This window comes from Chanos chanos, chromosome 6, assembly GCF_902362185.1.
Source record: "Chanos chanos chromosome 6, fChaCha1.1, whole genome shotgun sequence".
Lineage (NCBI taxonomy): Eukaryota > Metazoa > Chordata > Actinopteri > Gonorynchiformes > Chanidae > Chanos > Chanos chanos.
The window spans coordinates 29,286,865-29,303,898 of NC_044500.1; the positions used below are offsets into that span (position 1 = coordinate 29,286,865).

Consider the following 17,034-nt stretch of genomic DNA (forward strand, 5'->3'; position numbering starts at 1 on the left):
CCATCCATCACTTTCCCAAGTCCTTTACAGCACACGCTTTTCCATTGACATAAAAAGCAGCAGCATTTCTACCTCAGAGAACACATGAAGAAAAGAAGAAAAGCCAGCACTTGTGGCACGTTCCCTACAAAGATTTAATAAATAAAGGAACACAGAGCCTGTTTCGATGATAATAGTTAAGGTGCTGTTGCTCGGAGACCGTGGAGAAAGCAGCACTTATAGATTCGAGCAGGAAAAGAAATGGGGGGGAAAAAAAGGAGAAGAGAAGAAGAAGACAGAAAGTCTATGCTTTGGCACCTCTGGGCACGCGGCAGTGCTCTGCTAGAGGAGAAGAACAGGTCCGTCACTGCGCCAGACTGGGATTGGCAGAGAGAAAAGAGTTTATATGGATAGCCACTTCTCCTAATCAGAGTGTTCCACACCCAAAACGCATACAGGGATACTGGAGGACTATTTTTCTATATGAATCTCCCTCTAACCCATGCATGCATACATACACACACACATACATACAATACAGAGAGAGAGAGACAGAGAGAGACAGAGAGAGAGAAAAAGACAGAGAGAGAGAGAAAAAAGAGACAGAGAGAGAGAGAAAGAGAGGTCATCTCTCTATCAGTGCTTTTTAGGCATGTACTCTCAAAGAACAAGCTGTCCATTGATAGACACACACATCACGCACAGAGAGTCCTCTCACCAAATGATATTCATCCTCCCATCACCACATCACCCCGCAACACACACACACACACACACACAGAAAGACACACACAGGCAGACACACACAGGCAGACACACACAGACATTTTTGTTGGAAGCCCTAAAGGTTCTCCCCGGGTTGGTACTGGGGTTCAGTAGAGGTGAAGTAGTCCTCAAGGAAGCCCTGGAGGTACTCAAAGGTGGGTCTCTCCTCAGGCTCCTTCCTCCAGCAGCTCAGCATCAGCTCGTGCATGGAGGCCGGGCACTCGGCCGGACAGGGCATCCTGTAACCACGCTCCACCTGGTCCAGAACCTCTCTGTTCACCATACCTGCACATCAGACACGACGAAGCTTCAGTGAGGGCAGCTTATGCTCCTTTAGTCAAACATTAAAAATGCAGCTGGAGCACATTCGGTTGTTATTTCAGTCAGAAGAACTGAAAGTAATACTAAAAGGATGACTCAGACGACAGCAGAAGTGGAACAAAAGTTTCCATTACATTGTTCTTGGACTATGACAAAGAGGATTTGACTGCTTATTTTATACTTTCTGAAAATTTTTTTTTAGTCCTGAAAATTCACTGTTGAATCATCCCCAATGAATACTGAGCAACAGTCTGTTTTGTCAGACTGACCAAAACACACTATGAAAGTTGATATTTCATTATTATATTCAATATTTCAACCCAGAAACTGTTGTTGACACCATGATGTGTGCTTGATAAGTATGTAAAGAGATATTATAGCAAACCGAGATCTTTTTGACTGTCAGTCAATCTTGCCCAAATGGACTCACTGTCTAATCTATCCACATGACTGCTGAAGTTTACAACGTAATCTTTACAAATTTGTGTAGAGAAGAAAGTAAGCAGCGGTCAGCAGTAACGGTGAGAAGTGTGTGTTTTACCTGGATAGGGAACTCTGCCTTTGGTGGCAAGCTCTGTGAGAAGAATACCAAACGACCAGACGTCTGACTTTATGGTGAAACGTCCGTACAGGGCTGCCTCGGGAGCAGTCCACTTAATGGGAAACTTTGCACCTGAGACAAGGCAGCAGGGTCGCATTAGTGTCAGTTATTTTTTACTTTAGTTTTCGTTTTTTTCCGTCCGAGTTTACTTGGCTTCATGTTTCAATGAAGTTAAGTGAGTAACTTGGGATTGTTCTGTGTGACAACATATTTACGATATTATTTGTTTATCTGAGTGTCTTGTCTATTTGTTTCATGCTTTTGAGGTGTACTCTGTAGTTTGAAAAAAAACCCCCATTAAAACACTATTTTAGTCTGTCCATTTCTGCTCCTCTAAATTTACATTAAATGCCATCACATTCTAATGATGTAAGATGCGGTGAAAATGAATGAAATACACATTTACAATTTATAATGTGAGTGAGATCAAGGAATCTAATTCTACTCACCTTGTCTGGCAGTGTACTCATTGTCTTCAATGAGTCGGGCCAAGCCAAAGTCAGCCACTTTGCATACTAGGCTGTCCCCAACAAGGATGTTCGCAGCCCTGAGATCTCTGTGAACGTAGTTCATTCTCTCCACATAGGCCATGCCAGCTGCTATCTACAGGGTGTGCCATGGAGAAAAGACCCACACATTAAATTACTTTCATCCTGATAGTGAGAGATGACACCACACATGCAGTCAATGTAACATTCTCAAGTCAGTCATACCTGAGAAGCCATATCAACCAGCTGAGGTAGACGCAAGAGTTTGCCTTTATCACCTTTGAGAAAGTCCAGCAGGCTACCTGAAGTTGGAAAAAGAATTGAGAGTATTCAGCACAGAGTCAGACATGGAATACAGAGACCTTAATTTTCCTTATTTAAGTTGTGTTTTTAAACCAGTGTTTTTGTCAGAGTAGTTTATGACAGCTAAAATTAATGTAACTATCTACATTAATTTCTCTCTCAGCTCAAGAGCCTGAATACTCACTAGGGCCTAGTTTTGAAAGTGCTACGATATCATCCAAAACCCCAATGAAAGCTGAAAAAAAACAGGAAAAAACAGGAGGGCCTCGTATTGCTACACACCTTGGCTCATGAATTCAGTGACGATGTAAATAGGCTCCTCGGAGACCACTGCATACAGCTGCACCAGCTTCTCGTGTCGGAGTTTCTTCATGACCTGTGCCTCCTCCAGGAAAGCCTCTGGAGACATGGTTCCAGGCTTCAGGGTCTTAATGGCCACTTGCGTTGTCCCGTTCCATGTGCCTGAGGAAACGGAACAGCTTTGGTCACGCTCTGTCCCCAAGAAACTGGTCTAGAGTCACATATCCCCTGCCATTTTGGATCTTGCTAGGAACATAAGAATCTTTGACAGGTTTAAAACTGCGATGGTAGAGCATGAGAATGAATGTGAGGCGAGAGACACACCCATCCAGACTTCTCCGAAACAGCCCTGGCCTAGTCGCACCTCCAGACGGAGGGACTCGCGAGGAATCTCCCAGGCGTCTCGGGCCAGTCCCTGGGTCTGAGGCTTCAGAACCGGACATATTTCTGTCAGAACATGACACAACCCATCCGCATGCTCTGAAACATGGGGGGAAAAAGAGAGAAATTTCTTATTTAAGCAACAAATGACTTACCTTTCACCATTTGTTCTATTCATTATAATTATTAATTATTCATGAAGTAGTATGGACTAACTTTTCTACTTAAACACGATGGTCAAAAGCTATTGATTGAATGGTTTGTGAAGAGTTTTTCCTTTTACAGCAGCTGGCAGCACACCACACATAACCAGTATGAATGACTTTAAACTAGGCAGGACTCACGGCGGTAGTGGAGGACCAGCTGTTGCAGGCTGGTGAACTGCGTCCGTGATGTGATGTAAAACCCTCCGCTGTCCAGCTTTCTGATTTTATAGTGTTTGACATTGAGGCCCTTAACGTTGTCATAGTCCAGCACAGACAGGCAGTATGCTCCTGCACAAAGACAAACAGTTAACAACCTATAAGGTGCAGGGGCCACTTTCCTGATTACGTAGGCATGATGATTCTGAGGAGGTCTGCAAATGCATCATCAATAAACATGTCTGAGGGATTCTGTGAACACATTTTCAATCCACACAAAATATGTAAGGCAACAAAAAAACAAAAAACAAAAAACTGTCTGACAAAAAGTCTGACATTTTTAAGGCAACCTCATAAAGTTCTACTCCTTAAGATTAAAACAGTGTGTGTGTGTGTGTGTGTGTATAGATAGACAGACGGATAGATACAAAGATACATATGCGCACACACACACACACACACATATATATGTATGAACGTATGTATGTATATATGTGATGTGTGTGTGTATATATATGTATGGATAGATAGATAGATAGATAGATAGATAGATAGAGATAGACAGATAGAGAGAGAGAGAGAGAGAGAGAAAGAGAGAGAGAAATGGGCATACATAGTGACACATAAACACAAAAAAACCCTCAGCTTTAGTACACTCTTAATCAATACTGGTGTAACAATTTTTAACATAAATGAGTAGCAACAACAGCTACACAGCCTTTCTCTATTTTAAAGGAAAAAAAAAAATCACTGCCGTGAAATGCCTTCCTCTTTAACAGATTCCATGACTGGGACATGGAGCAGGTTTAAATCATAAAGCATGACCCTGCTTCTTTAGTCTCCCTTCTTGCTCGGAGAGAGAGATTTATAGCCAGAGGTAATCCAGCACCCTCACACAGTGACCTACTTCTGCCTGTACGATCCCCCCCCTCCAACCCCCCCCCCCCCCCCACCCGATCCATTCACAAGAGACACCCAAATGATCTGTTCCCTGTCTCTTCCATGAACCAGACCCTCCAGCCTCCCCTCCTCCCCCTCCTCTCAGACACACTGCTGGGGAACGCTGAAATGAAACTGGCCTGCACCTTATCTGAATTAATACTATAGGTTCAATGTTCAATTGGAAGCATGAAGAAATGAGCAATGTTTTCTCTTTAAGTAAATTTGACCTGAACAATTCTATTGTGTGAGTTCTGCCCTGAACTTCCAGTACATGGGGAAAGAGTCATATGAGAGAGACTATGACGAAAGCTTCTTTTGTTTTTCAATTCTCCAGAACAAAAAAAGAAAAGAAGAAGGAAAAAAGAGTCTCTGTTCTCTTCAGACTGTCATGCAATAACTGTGTCTCTCCTAGTCAACGACATGATGTAGTGTAATGTGGGTAATAAAGTCTTACACAGCCTTAGCATTACACAAAGACCACAAGTTTCCACAGTATCAATCTTTACAAACTCTGAACTGGCTAAAGTAGCACACTATATTAATGACACAGGAATTGCTGCAGCCTTTGTGATGGCACCCAGACACCAACAATCTGGGAAGAGTTGCGGTTGGCCATTGTCCATGGGCTTAAGGAAAATGATTAAAATATCCATATAGAAAAATACAAATATCTAACTGACCTTTTGTGGTCTCGCTCTCTCTGACGAGGAAAGTTCCTCTTCTATTCTGTAGGCTGAGAAGCAGTCTCTCAGAATCGCGACGAGTTATCTTACCAAAATACCACCTGGAAAAGAAAAGAAAAATAACGTAAAGAATGTAACGTTAATGTGGTTTGTGTCCTCGTTTAGGTAACAGTGATATCATCAAGAAGGAACATCACTGCGTGTCACTTTATTAAGAGGAGATGAAAAAAAAAACCGTCTCTGATAATTAATCACAAACTATACCAAAAGTTTCAAGTAAATTTATATGTTTAATGGTATTTAATTTAGCAACATTTTAACAGCTCCACTGAAGAGCGCTAATTGTTATTGAGCAGTGACTCAAAATGAGTCAGAGTTTGACATATGTTTCATAAATACCGAAAACAGGTCAAAGGCACATAGAGCAGTGAGGTTCTTTGAAAACTTTCTGCATGTCTGACACTGTTCTTCATGAACAATTCCTACAAGTAAAACAGAAACTGGGATATGTACTCTTCTGCCTGGATGGAGTCAGAAGGTGCGACGTAATTGCTTGGGATGTATCCACTCTCTCCTGTGGTTAATGAATGTGCCAGCCACCAGTCTCCCTCCCTAGATTAATAAACACAAAACAAATGAACAGCTATTAAAGTCAACAATGAACTTCAAACAATGCTTTTTTTTTCTTCCGAGTTTGCCTTTTTGTCCTGTAGCACCAACGTGAACTTCAGCCTAAATTGTGCTTGACTGGGCACCAGTGCCAATAAGTGTGCAAAACAGGCATGTGCGCTTAAAGCTGCACTCACCGTTTACTGTTCCCTATTACTTAAAGGTGCAGGAGATATTGGAGAATATTTTCACTGACCTGTAGTTGTACTTTCTCCTAATTTTACCCATGAAGCATGAAAGAAAAGAAAATGACAGACACAGAGCAGAGGGGAAAAAGAACAGTCAACAGGTTGTGAAGCACAAGAGTTAGAGGAGTCAGAGAGATTCCACCCAGTGACACCAGCCTTACGGTTCAGTTTGCGATTTCCAAACTACGCTGTCCAAAAAATGACTTTCAACTACCTTCCATAACAATCCTCATAAATATGACATTGCAGTTAACAACAATTTAAATTGAAGCTAAGGAGAAAACCAGGTTTGTAACACTATAACAGATTAACATATAGAAACTGCAGACCGCTGAGTCAATAAAGTGCATGACATGCCCTTTTCAGATGTTCTGCATATCAACTTCATAGCAAAGAGCGATAAGATGAAAAGAAGAGAACCGTTGCGTGTCATGGCTGCGTCAGGGCTGAGTATTTGACTAAGGTCTGCCTTTCAACAGGTTGGGGTAGTTGGACAGGTCTCTTAAACACACCATGTACTCTTATGGCTGAACTTCAGTAGGACGGTGAAATACCTTCTGTGCCATCCTGGACAAATTTCAGTGCCCTGACATGTATGAGTTAATATATTTTAAATGCTCAGAGATGGTGCATGAGAGAACCTGCTCTGAGGATGCCAGCAGAACTGTGTCACATTAATATAATGGACAGAAAAAAAAAGAATTGCAGGAGCAGAGAAAATGCATTTTCTCAGAATTTGCCCGTTTAAATCTGATTAGCCGTTGCAGAAAGAGAATAGGAACTGAACTTCTCCTTACGTGTTGTTAAGGATCTGCAGTCGCTCGCCCTTCTTGAACGTCAGATCAGAGGCGGTGCGTGAGTCATAGTCATAGAGAGCCACAAATGTAGTGACACCTCCTACAAAACACAAAAGACTCAACACTGTTGAAGCAGAAGGCCATCTGTTGTTTACATGAGTTCCTCTATTTGTTACAGGGTAACATCTTTTAGTTATGGTTCAGTCATTATTACCATGCTGTGCGCATAGGTTTTTTCCTCTTTCTTTTTTTTTTTCTCAAAAGTTATTCCTTTCCTTCCCTTTAGTAAAAGAAATGCTTAATAAAGTTCAAACATAATTCTGAATCAAAATCTTGAGTCACAGTGATTTTTTTAGATGCCGTAGTCTACTCCGCTTTGGACACACATTACGACTATCACTGAAGAATTCAAGTAGACACACAGTAGTGCAGGTTTACTCAAAAGAGACAAGACGTATTGTGTTTGAGGGGCTTCTTGATGTACCTGCGAGTGTACTCCTGTGTGGAGATGTGATGCTCGCTGTATGGTTCACCCCTCCGAAAAGGGCCAGCTCAGCGTTATTGCTGTGGGTGTGGTTACTGAGTCGATGCGCCCCAACCGCCGGGCTCCGATTGGGCGTCTGGGTTTGAGGGGCATGGTTGAGGTGGTGCTCGTTTCCAGAGCCCATTCCAATGGCGCCATCCAGGCTCAGGGACCTCTGGCCTGGATCCTTTGACTTACTCTTCGTACCCCCCATTGGAAGGCCTGACAAAAAAAAAGTTACGAATGATATGAAAGGTATGGAGGAAAAGTTATGAACGAAACCAAGTCGAATGCAAGACACAAAGAATTCTAATGGAGTGAGACAAGAGCAACGGTGCACTTTCAACACTTCCATTACAGTACATTTCGAAGAAGCTTCACATTCGATAGCATATGCTGCAGTACTCTGTCACACTCAGGCTGCCACAGCTGGCTGTGCAAACACACAGACAGAGAGCAGCTGTTCAATAACATGATGCAATCATATTGTGTCGAATTTGGAACTTTGGATTTGGATTCACTTTCTCTTGAAAACTTTTGCCACAGTAAATTATAAACTGTCAAATGGTGAAAACATTTCCTTCGCGTCTAACATGCCCCTGTAATAGCTCTTCACAGATTATACCTCACAAACTCCGCAGAAAGACAGAGACTTTTGAATATCTCACTTCATAGACTATGAGGAGTATTTCTCATAAAACCGTCAAGGAGATTTTCAGTGATCCAAATAGATTTTTGTGTATTCTTTTAAATAGGGATGTCTATTCACAAATGCAATAATGTAAAATTAGAGTGGTGAAAGACCATTTAAAGAATTGAAACAACAATAGTACTACTAATACTACTACTGCTGCTTCTGCTATTACTTCTACTACTATAACCATCAACGTCTGCTATCTAATAGCCAAGGAATTGAAAAAACAATGCAACTACTTATTAAAATATAACATGCCTCCATCTATGTCATACTGTGTTTGGAAAGCTAAAACTTTCATCCAAACTGCTGTACAAGACACTCAAGAGAACTATGCAAGAGCAAATGTGAGCAGTTGCTTCTCTGTCCAAAGAAAAAGACACTCTCACGGCCTCCCACGCTTCTCTCACATCTCCTTCCTCACTGAGCCTACTCTATCACCCTTCTCTTAACAAGACACACACACACACACACACAGGCACGCACACACACACAGGCACGCACACACACACAGGCACGCACACACACACACACACAGGCACGCACACACAGTGCTTTGTGTTTCTGTCGGCTGTTCTCTGAGGATCAGTTTAGCCACAGACAGGGGAAAACATCGTGTTCATCTGCACTTCCACACCTCCTGTACCTGAGAAAAGGTGACACAGGGGTGTAGCGACCAGCAGTGTTCACTTGTGATGCAGCCATATCTGTCTCAGGGAAGTCTTTTTCTTTAATGGATCCAGGAGACAGCTGGGCATTCAGGGTATACATGCATATTAATATAAAGCTCCATACTGTTGTTTTGGTGATGTGAAGCTAGCATGAGATGCCTCTGACAGTAAAGCAGAAGGAACAGCTGCAGTTTTTGTGGTCATATGAGGCCTTTGGAACAGTTTGGTCTCTCTAAGCACGCATGATGTATTTTTCCTATGTATTTAAAGATGCTTACATTGTAATTACTATACTTTTATACTTAGCTTTTATTATTTGTATTAGATTGGTCACAATACTTTTTTTGGGGGAGTCAAAAAGAACAGCTATCAAATAATTGGGCTCTGCTATTGCTCAACATCCGGTGGGTCAGTGAATGAAAGATCTGGCATTACTTTATAAGATCTTTAGATCTTTTCCCATATCATCGATCCCCCAATAATCCTTATTGTGGCTTCCCTCGGATGTTTCCTCATATAAAAATCCAGTATCTAAAACATGTCACTTCAATAGCCTGTGAAACATTTCAGCTCTCGGAAGAAAGACTGAAGACTCATTGATTTGAAAGTGTTTTACAGCAGTATTTTATTGGATTTCCTCTGCTTCTCTTCACTCTGGCTGAGGAAACAAAGTGCCTGGAGAGTAGATTTAAAATCTGTCTGCTGTCATCTACTGCTTAATTTCAGCACTTCACTTAGGACCCTCTCCATAACGCAGAAGGTTTTTCATTTGCAGAAACATACAGGGCTTCAAGGCAAAGCATCTGACAGTGTTGAGTCCATTCTCCCTTTCCCCAGATAGTACATACCTTCATTATAGACATGGGAAAAGCCCCAATTCTCAGATGCAAATCAATGCTTCATCTGGAAGACACACAACTTTGCATACTAAACAGCCAAGAGATGGGGAGCTTTCCTTCCGCCCCAATAGCTCCCCTTATTTGAGTCCCCCAGTTCAAACATCTCTAAAACTAACCATTATAGAGGTGCATATATAGAGGTTCATATAAAGAGGTTCATATAAAGAGGTTCAATGCTCTATAGGTTGGAAACTCTTTATAGCCTACTTACATCTGTCCAGTCCTTTTTAGATCAGAACTGGCTATGTAAAAGAGATAAGGAATAGACATAAACCTGTGGCATTGGGTTGCCATTTGGCTGCAGAAAAAACAAAAACGAAAAGAGAACCAGCCAGTCTGACCAGGTCTGGGAGCAAATCATTCTGAAAGTATGAGTGAGTAACATTTCTCAACTCTGGTTCTTTTTACACCTTAGCTCAAAGTATAAGAAAATGACTGACTGGCCTTGTCCTACTTTCCTGTCCTTTGTGGCCAAACTCATCTAAGTGGACTGATTAAGTGTGTTCAAAACGCCAAGGATTATCATCTGACAATGAGTTGCCATCAAAGTATTTTAATCTACACATTACTGGTCATGATTACATGACTAAAACAGATTACAGTCAAGAGTAGACAGACAAAGTCAGAGATTAAAGAGAAATGTTTATATGTGTAAGACTAAAATCCTAAGCATTAATCAAAAGAGTTGTAGTAAACTGTCTGTTAACCAGACCAGGTTTCTCAGTTTCCTTACTGTAAAGAGAGCATTTGGCTTAAATGTCCACACAGGCCCAAAATACAAGGTATATCTCAAACACAACCCTTCCCAAAACAAAGGCTCATCAGGTGATTAAAAAAAACAAAACAGAGTACAACCCATTCTCTCTGAAACTGGCTTTTTAAAATTCTGCTAGGATCACTGGTTGAGCCTGAGAGTTGAGGTCCATTTGTGATACAATTTGAATGCAGGTATAAGTCATGGTTCACAGCCTGACTTATAACATCAGTGTTTCACATTAACATATATTCTGGTTGTGTGAGATGAGTACAAGTTCTAACAAAAAAAGATCTGTTATTTTGCCTCTATCTGCACAAAACAGGAATGTGGGAAAACTGGAACAAACCGCTCCTCTCTCTGCCCAGTCATTGAGAGGCATCCATCCAAACAGAAAGAGCAACATCTCCACCTCTGTCTCTGCATCTGCAGCAAACGCTAGAAATACTGCTACTCTCCATTACAAGCCAAACATGACTCTGTCACTGAAATGAAAACGACAGAAAGCTACAAGTACGGAGCCAATCCACGGACCTAAGGATTAATGTAAATAGATTTAATCGGTAATGTAATTGAGACCGAGAGTGGCTGGCTGTTAACTTATGAAAGCAGAATCTTCTCTTATTTGTCTTGACTTCTCTCAGGGAAATATGATAATGTATCTATGGTGACGGCATTCGCAATGTAATTACCAAAATTAAGATAATGAAACGACATTATGTATATTGTGAAATATAGAGCAAAAAAAGAACAGTGTGACTTTTTGAAAATCTATTAACTGCATATGCATATGCCTACACTAAATATACTGTAATCAAAGGATGTTCACCACTTTGTAAAGTATAGCAAAAACACTGTTTATCGCTGTACAGTATGCTGCATCCACTGTAATTAATATTTAAGACCTAAAGGGGAAGTTTCACTGTAGTTCATTTGTAGCACAGATGTTCACTTTAATTAGAAGAGCGCTAAATCAAACATGCTGCTCTTCATACCCAGAGAGTATATCTGAAATATATCAACTGTTTTCCTGTTTCTGTTAGAGACAGCTTGTGTTTCTTGATAGTTCACAGCCTACTCGAATATTCTGGATCCGTTTCACCTGTTTCAGAAGCAGATTTCCAGGGAAAGACTCCAGGGATGTTCGGTATATGGAATCACAAAAATGTTTGGCGAACCATGACTTTTCTATTACTTCATTTATTACTATTAGAGCTTGTATACAACACCACTGATTCCAATGACAGAAGACAACCAACTCAACATCCTGTGAAAATGACACGAGTCATTCACATGCTGACAGATTACTGAATGCCCACATCTGACCTTTCATTCACTTCCCGCTGGAAGAGTTTTTCAGCTTCCTGATGATATCTGAAAGGAAACTTGTCCTGAGAGCAAACTAATAAAACCTATAAACTTCTCAGAAAGCAAGTTACATCTTTTTAAATATGTATATAGATGTCTGATGATAAATGTAAAGAATTTGAAATAATTTTGGATAATGTGCCAATCTATTTGTTTTGTGAAGCAGCCACATTAAGTATTCAAGCAGATAAAAGATGACTTGCTGTACACTGTTGTTTATCTTATAGGGAAAAGAAAATCAATTTGCGCGATACGATAGATTATAAAGTCAAACTGAGAGGGCTGCGTGCTAGGTGATTTTTAAAGCACTCGTTTCAACTGTCATTTAATTTTGAAAGAAAGCTGTTAATTTCCTAAACTAAGCTAGGCTGGCCAACTTGACCTGCATTCAATGCTCTTTTTTTTTTTTTTGCTTTACTGTGTAAATAATAAATCTTTACTGAAACCACAGGGTAAGTTTAGGTGAGTGAAAAGAAGACACATTAAATGAACAAACAAATAAATGAAAAACAGGGCTTCAAATACAATCATCATTTTCCCCGTCATTGTGACCATATCCGGATTCATCCACATTCGGATTCATCCTGTGGTTGGACACTAGATCAAAACCACAGCATATGGGGAGCCATTATGAGGTCAACCAACAATTCAAATGAATATTCACAAGTTCAGGCCGACATGTTCATTTAGAGCGACTAAGAGGCCCCTTGCAGAGTGAGCAAGCGAGGGGGGGGGATTTTTGTGTGAACAGGGAGATTTGTGAGCAAAAGAAACATTTGGAATGCAGAACACACTCTCTCCAACAAGTCCTGACTGCTCCTCCACACCCTCTGTGGGGAATGTAAGAGATGCCTGTTTGGGAGTATGTGCTGTTACTGATATGTGTTTCAGTGAGACTAGAACTACATGGGGGCCCCCTGCATACTGCAACTATTCTACAAAATACACGTGGAAAAAAAAAACGGAGAAAGAAAAACATTTTGCAGCCTTTGAGAACAATCTTTATACTTTCACAAGCTTCACTATCACTGATCAAACCTAAGGTATGGACTAGCAGATAATAAAAGTTGACAGAATGCAGAATCTTCAATATCTGTCACTGCAATCAGTTAAACAGAACGGAGACTGAAATCAAGTCGAGCGCTGATATTTTAGGGAGAAACCATCCTGTTCTCTGCTACAAACTCTCCTCTTCATAAATCACCATGATCCCCATGTTTTCAAACACCCTGACAATTTTTCCCTTGTGTACAAATTCCTGATTTGAGGAGAGGTGGAATATTTGCATTCATGGGACTGTCATTCTTAGCATTTCATCATTGATTGACAAGCTGCACTCTTTTTCCTCGGGGGCTGGAGAAGTGGTATTCAATTTACTGACACAAGCAGATTTTTAGCTTTTGAGTAACTGACAGCTGCACCAGTCGTCATCTTTGTAGACTATACCTACATCACCAATTAACTGACTACAGCTTATCTGCTTTGGAGAGGGAGGGAGGAATTCATGAACAGTCAATATATTATCATCACTATATTAGTCTCAGATGCAGTGCAACTGTGAAACATTCACACAAACATATATGGACAAGTTTACATCGTTTGACACGGTTACTATTTTAAGACCTAAATGCAAAGCCAGTATCGTTTTTCTGTCTTGCGTCATTTGGACTTCTTAACACTTTTTATTATAATAATACTATTCTTTTCAAACTTATCTTACAAATTCGATTCCAGTCCTCGGCAGGAAAGCATGTTAAACTAAAGGTTAAAGAAATGACTGATGCTTCCCAGTGATCTGACGACGGAATTCCCAAACTCATTCACGACGGACTCGGACGTAGTCCTCTGCTTTTTCAAACAGATCATTCAGTTGACTCAGACTCCGTGCGTCTGGCTCTCAACGATGGGTCGTTCAGTGATGACGTATATGCTTACTCAGGTTAATTGAGAATCTTGGACAAGGTCAGTCTGATTTAGGATTTGTCCAAACATGCGTTTTAGGTGACACCCTAAGCACGCATGAGAGGAAAAGATAACAGGTATCCAACTCTTAAAATTTTTGAATAAACAAAACACTAACATCAATCTAGATGTTGAAGTCTCGGCCCGTCAGCTTGGGCCTAGACAAGGATAAATTTGTAAGGAGGGTAAAAGACCTAACAATCTAAGACTAAGGCTTTGTTCCGAAACTCCAAATTAACGACCTTTGGTTATCCTCTCTCCTTCGCAAAGCCTGCTCTAAATATGGACTGGACGGGTAAAAGCAAAATGGCAGTAACTCTGCTAAGGCTGCTCAACCATGTCCAGTCTATACAAATCCTGCTGCAAATGCTGCAAAGAGATTCTTCAGAAAACTGGAGCTAAACCATACACAGTTTAACGGGATAATCCATTTACCTATCAAACACATATACGACGCGCACAAACACAGGTACACACACGTGTGCTGAGAATCCGCACAGAAGGACCCCAAATATGTTAAATACCTGTAAACTTGCCACATGCTGTGATGTCAAAATACTAAGGGGGGGCCTTTCATGTAAAAACAAGACTGCCGGATACTCACGCATTCAACTCTTGAACACACCAACTGCACCGGGCTGAGTGACTCAGAACAGTCGGAATTAAATGAATGAAGTGACTTGCATTCAGTCAGGAGACGAAATTTCAAAGGCTTATCATTTTCAAGTGCAGATATCCTTCTAAATGCCGATGCCCTGCACTGTAGAATCTCTTGTCGTCATTCTCGTTCCCTGCTTCCCCAAAGCTGAAGAACTAGAAGTAACCTGTTCACACTTCCCTTAGTTAAGAAGGCTCCTCCACAGTTTGAGTTGTTGCCACAGCGTCATTGAGTGATGATCACTGGGCGAGGTTATTTTTCAAGCAAATATGGAAAGTTTCAAACGGATAGGCGTCGAACCAAGCACATATAGGTGATTGATATGGCCTACATTTAAAGTATAGCCTACGCCTTGTCTGGTGGCGTCCGAACAGCAACAAACGTTTGATTTGTATTTAGAGAAGCACAGGACATAGTTAACATATGATCCTTTAACCTGATTCCTTAAGATATTGAAATGAATCATCTAAGGTCAAAAACAGAGACTATCTCTGAAATTACGAAGAAAAAATCAGCAAAGCTAACGGCGTGGTAAGACGTCAACAACACTCACCTGAGAAGCGTCAATGACTTGGGGTATGAGCAACCTCAGTCACAGAAAGAGAATGTGGAAGCAAATTAAATCCTTTCACGCGTCGTCATCAAGGAAGTACGGGAGATAGCGAAGCGATGCTAAAATAAGAGAGATTAATTCAAATTAGATTACAATCGTAATAAATTCCACTCAGTAAATCCAAGCAGTATGGGTAGGTCATGACGAAAATGAATGCCGTGGAAAGCAAAGGGCACCTCTCGGATTGCGGAGATCCGATTGGAAAAATACGGAACTGTATGGATTTTCAATGCACCCGTTAACTCATAGCTTTATGGCACAAAAAACACATGGACATAGCGCAGAACATGCATATCTGAATCAGCCGTTAAACGATATCCTATAACATAATGAGACGAATATACTACAGCTCCAATCCGACAGACGCACGAAGCCGCTGTGTTGCTGACGAAATAAGAGGCAGGCACAACTGTGATTCAGGGGGCGTTGGGGTTTTTGCGTAAGTGTGAGATGAGAATTCTAAAAACTGCGGCTCTCCCCCTTTTGAATGAACGATTGTGATCTTTCTCGCGGAGGTACGACAAACCTGCACCGAATCTCAGATCTACGAACCATCCGCTTAGTAAAGACACGGCTCATATCATGTGTAAATCACAAAGCCTTCAGTAAAGAAAGAAAGAAAAGAAGAGTCAACTAATCAGCAACACTTATAAAACGGGCTGACGCAGTTGCACGGCTACTTGTGACACATAAATCGATAGCCGATATTCGCATTGCTCTTTAAATCGACAGGCCACTCATTGCTCATTAGAGATGTGGTTCCTTGACCCTGCTGGGTGGGGTCCTTACGTCTTAATTTCAACTGGATGGTTATACTAGCCTAAGATTGGCTGATGGAAACAGGTACATGTTATGAATTTCAAAACAGAAAATTCTAGTTTTCCAAGTGTAAAAAAAAACACTACTGAGATATGTAGGCAGGAATAATATGTGGAGTAATATCAGTTAAACAAGATGAGCGCCTTTGTCCTGAAACTCCGAATAATGTGACGTCATAATTTGATATATGCCACAGAAAGGGTGTGAGAACTCTGGATGATCATTTTAATATCCCCTCACTGTAATATTTCTATAAAACAAACTCTACCAAAACTCCAGAGATGCAAACCCACTACTTCTGTACCAAGATTTCTTGGTTCTGGGACAACACAGCACAGCTATGGAGTGTCCATCCATCCATCCATCCATCCATTTTCTGCCGCTTATCCGGGACTGGGTCGCGGTTGCAGCAGGCTGAGGAGGGTAGCCCAGACATCCCCTTCCCCGGCTACATCCACCAGTTCCTCCTGGGGGATCCCAAGGCGTTCCCAGGCCAGCCGAGAAAATATAATTCTCCCAACGTGTCCTGGGTCTGCCTCGGGTCTCCTCCCAGTTGGTCGTGCCCAGAACACCTCCACAGGGTGGTGCCCAGGAGGCATCCTGACTAGGTGCCCGAACCACCTCAACTGACTCCTTTCAATACAGAGAAGCAGCGGCTCTACTCTGAGCTCCCCCCAGGTGTCTGAGCTCCTCACCCTATCAGCTATGGAGTGTATTTTTCAAATTCAAGATTTAAAAAGACTCTGACTTCTTTTAAATCGTCTTCTTAAAGACAGTCAATACAATGTGACAAACTGATGACCTTAGCTGGGAGTTGTATTTGATGTAACAAAATGAGTTGGAAATCGTTCTGCATCACTTTGGACCATGGAGCTCGAAAGAGTCTCACCATTAGAAAGGCTACGACACGGTCAAAAGCAGTAAAACCTGTTCTTTTAAGATGTGGTTTCCGTCGCCGAATCATCTGTCTGTTATTTTGCAGGAAAAAAAGGAAAGGTGTCCTGGAGTTGTATCACCCCTCCAAGTCCTAGAGCTGCTCCAGGTGGAAATTATACCCGTTTTCTTCTTTTCTCTCCTCTGTTGATCTTACTCATGTGTGCGCTATCCTTAGTGCATGGCAATGTTCATTGTGTGTGTGTGTGTGTGTGTGTATGCGTATGCGTCTGCGTGTGTGGTGGGGGTTATGTTTGTGTATGTGACACTCTTTTTGGGAGGGATCATGTTTATTGTTTATTTAAAAACCAACAAAATGAAAAAACGACAAAGTAGTTTTAAAAATTAAATGATTGCATTA

The 17,034-nt window shown here is 41.3% G+C and overlaps 1 protein-coding gene across 1 annotated transcript; it reads right to left on the minus strand.

The window, feature by feature from the left end:
• Positions 1-588: 588 nt before the first annotated feature.
• LOC115815822 (proto-oncogene tyrosine-protein kinase Src-like) lies at positions 589-15,188 on the minus strand. Its single transcript, XM_030778845.1, has 13 exons — positions 15,098-15,188; positions 14,862-14,980; positions 7,264-7,524; positions 6,780-6,879; positions 5,639-5,737; positions 5,123-5,226; positions 3,483-3,632; positions 3,082-3,237; positions 2,740-2,919; positions 2,380-2,456; positions 2,116-2,269; positions 1,607-1,738; positions 589-1,029 (listed from the first exon to the last, which is right to left on the minus strand). The coding sequence occupies exons 3-13, from the start codon at positions 7,514-7,516 to the stop codon at positions 821-823; spliced, it is 1,614 nt and encodes a 537-aa protein (XP_030634705.1). The 5' UTR covers positions 7,517-7,524; positions 14,862-14,980; positions 15,098-15,188; the 3' UTR covers positions 589-820.
• Positions 15,189-17,034: the final 1,846 nt, after the last annotated feature.

What these genes read in the sequence shown, in the direction of transcription:
- LOC115815822 (XM_030778845.1), bottom strand. Translation starts at nt 7,516, where the DNA reads ATGGGGGGTACGAAGAGTAAGTCAAAGGATCCAGGCCAGAGGTCCCTG. An exon ending in CTGCAGATCCTTAACAACAC is followed by an intron (nt 5,738 to 6,779) that starts GTAAGGAGAAGT and finishes TTATTAATCTAG; the next exon opens with GGAGGGAGACTGGTGGCTGG. An exon ending in GACTCCATCCAGGCAGAAGA is followed by an intron (nt 5,227 to 5,638) that starts GTACATATCCCA and finishes TTTCTTTTCCAG; the next exon opens with GTGGTATTTTGGTAAGATAA.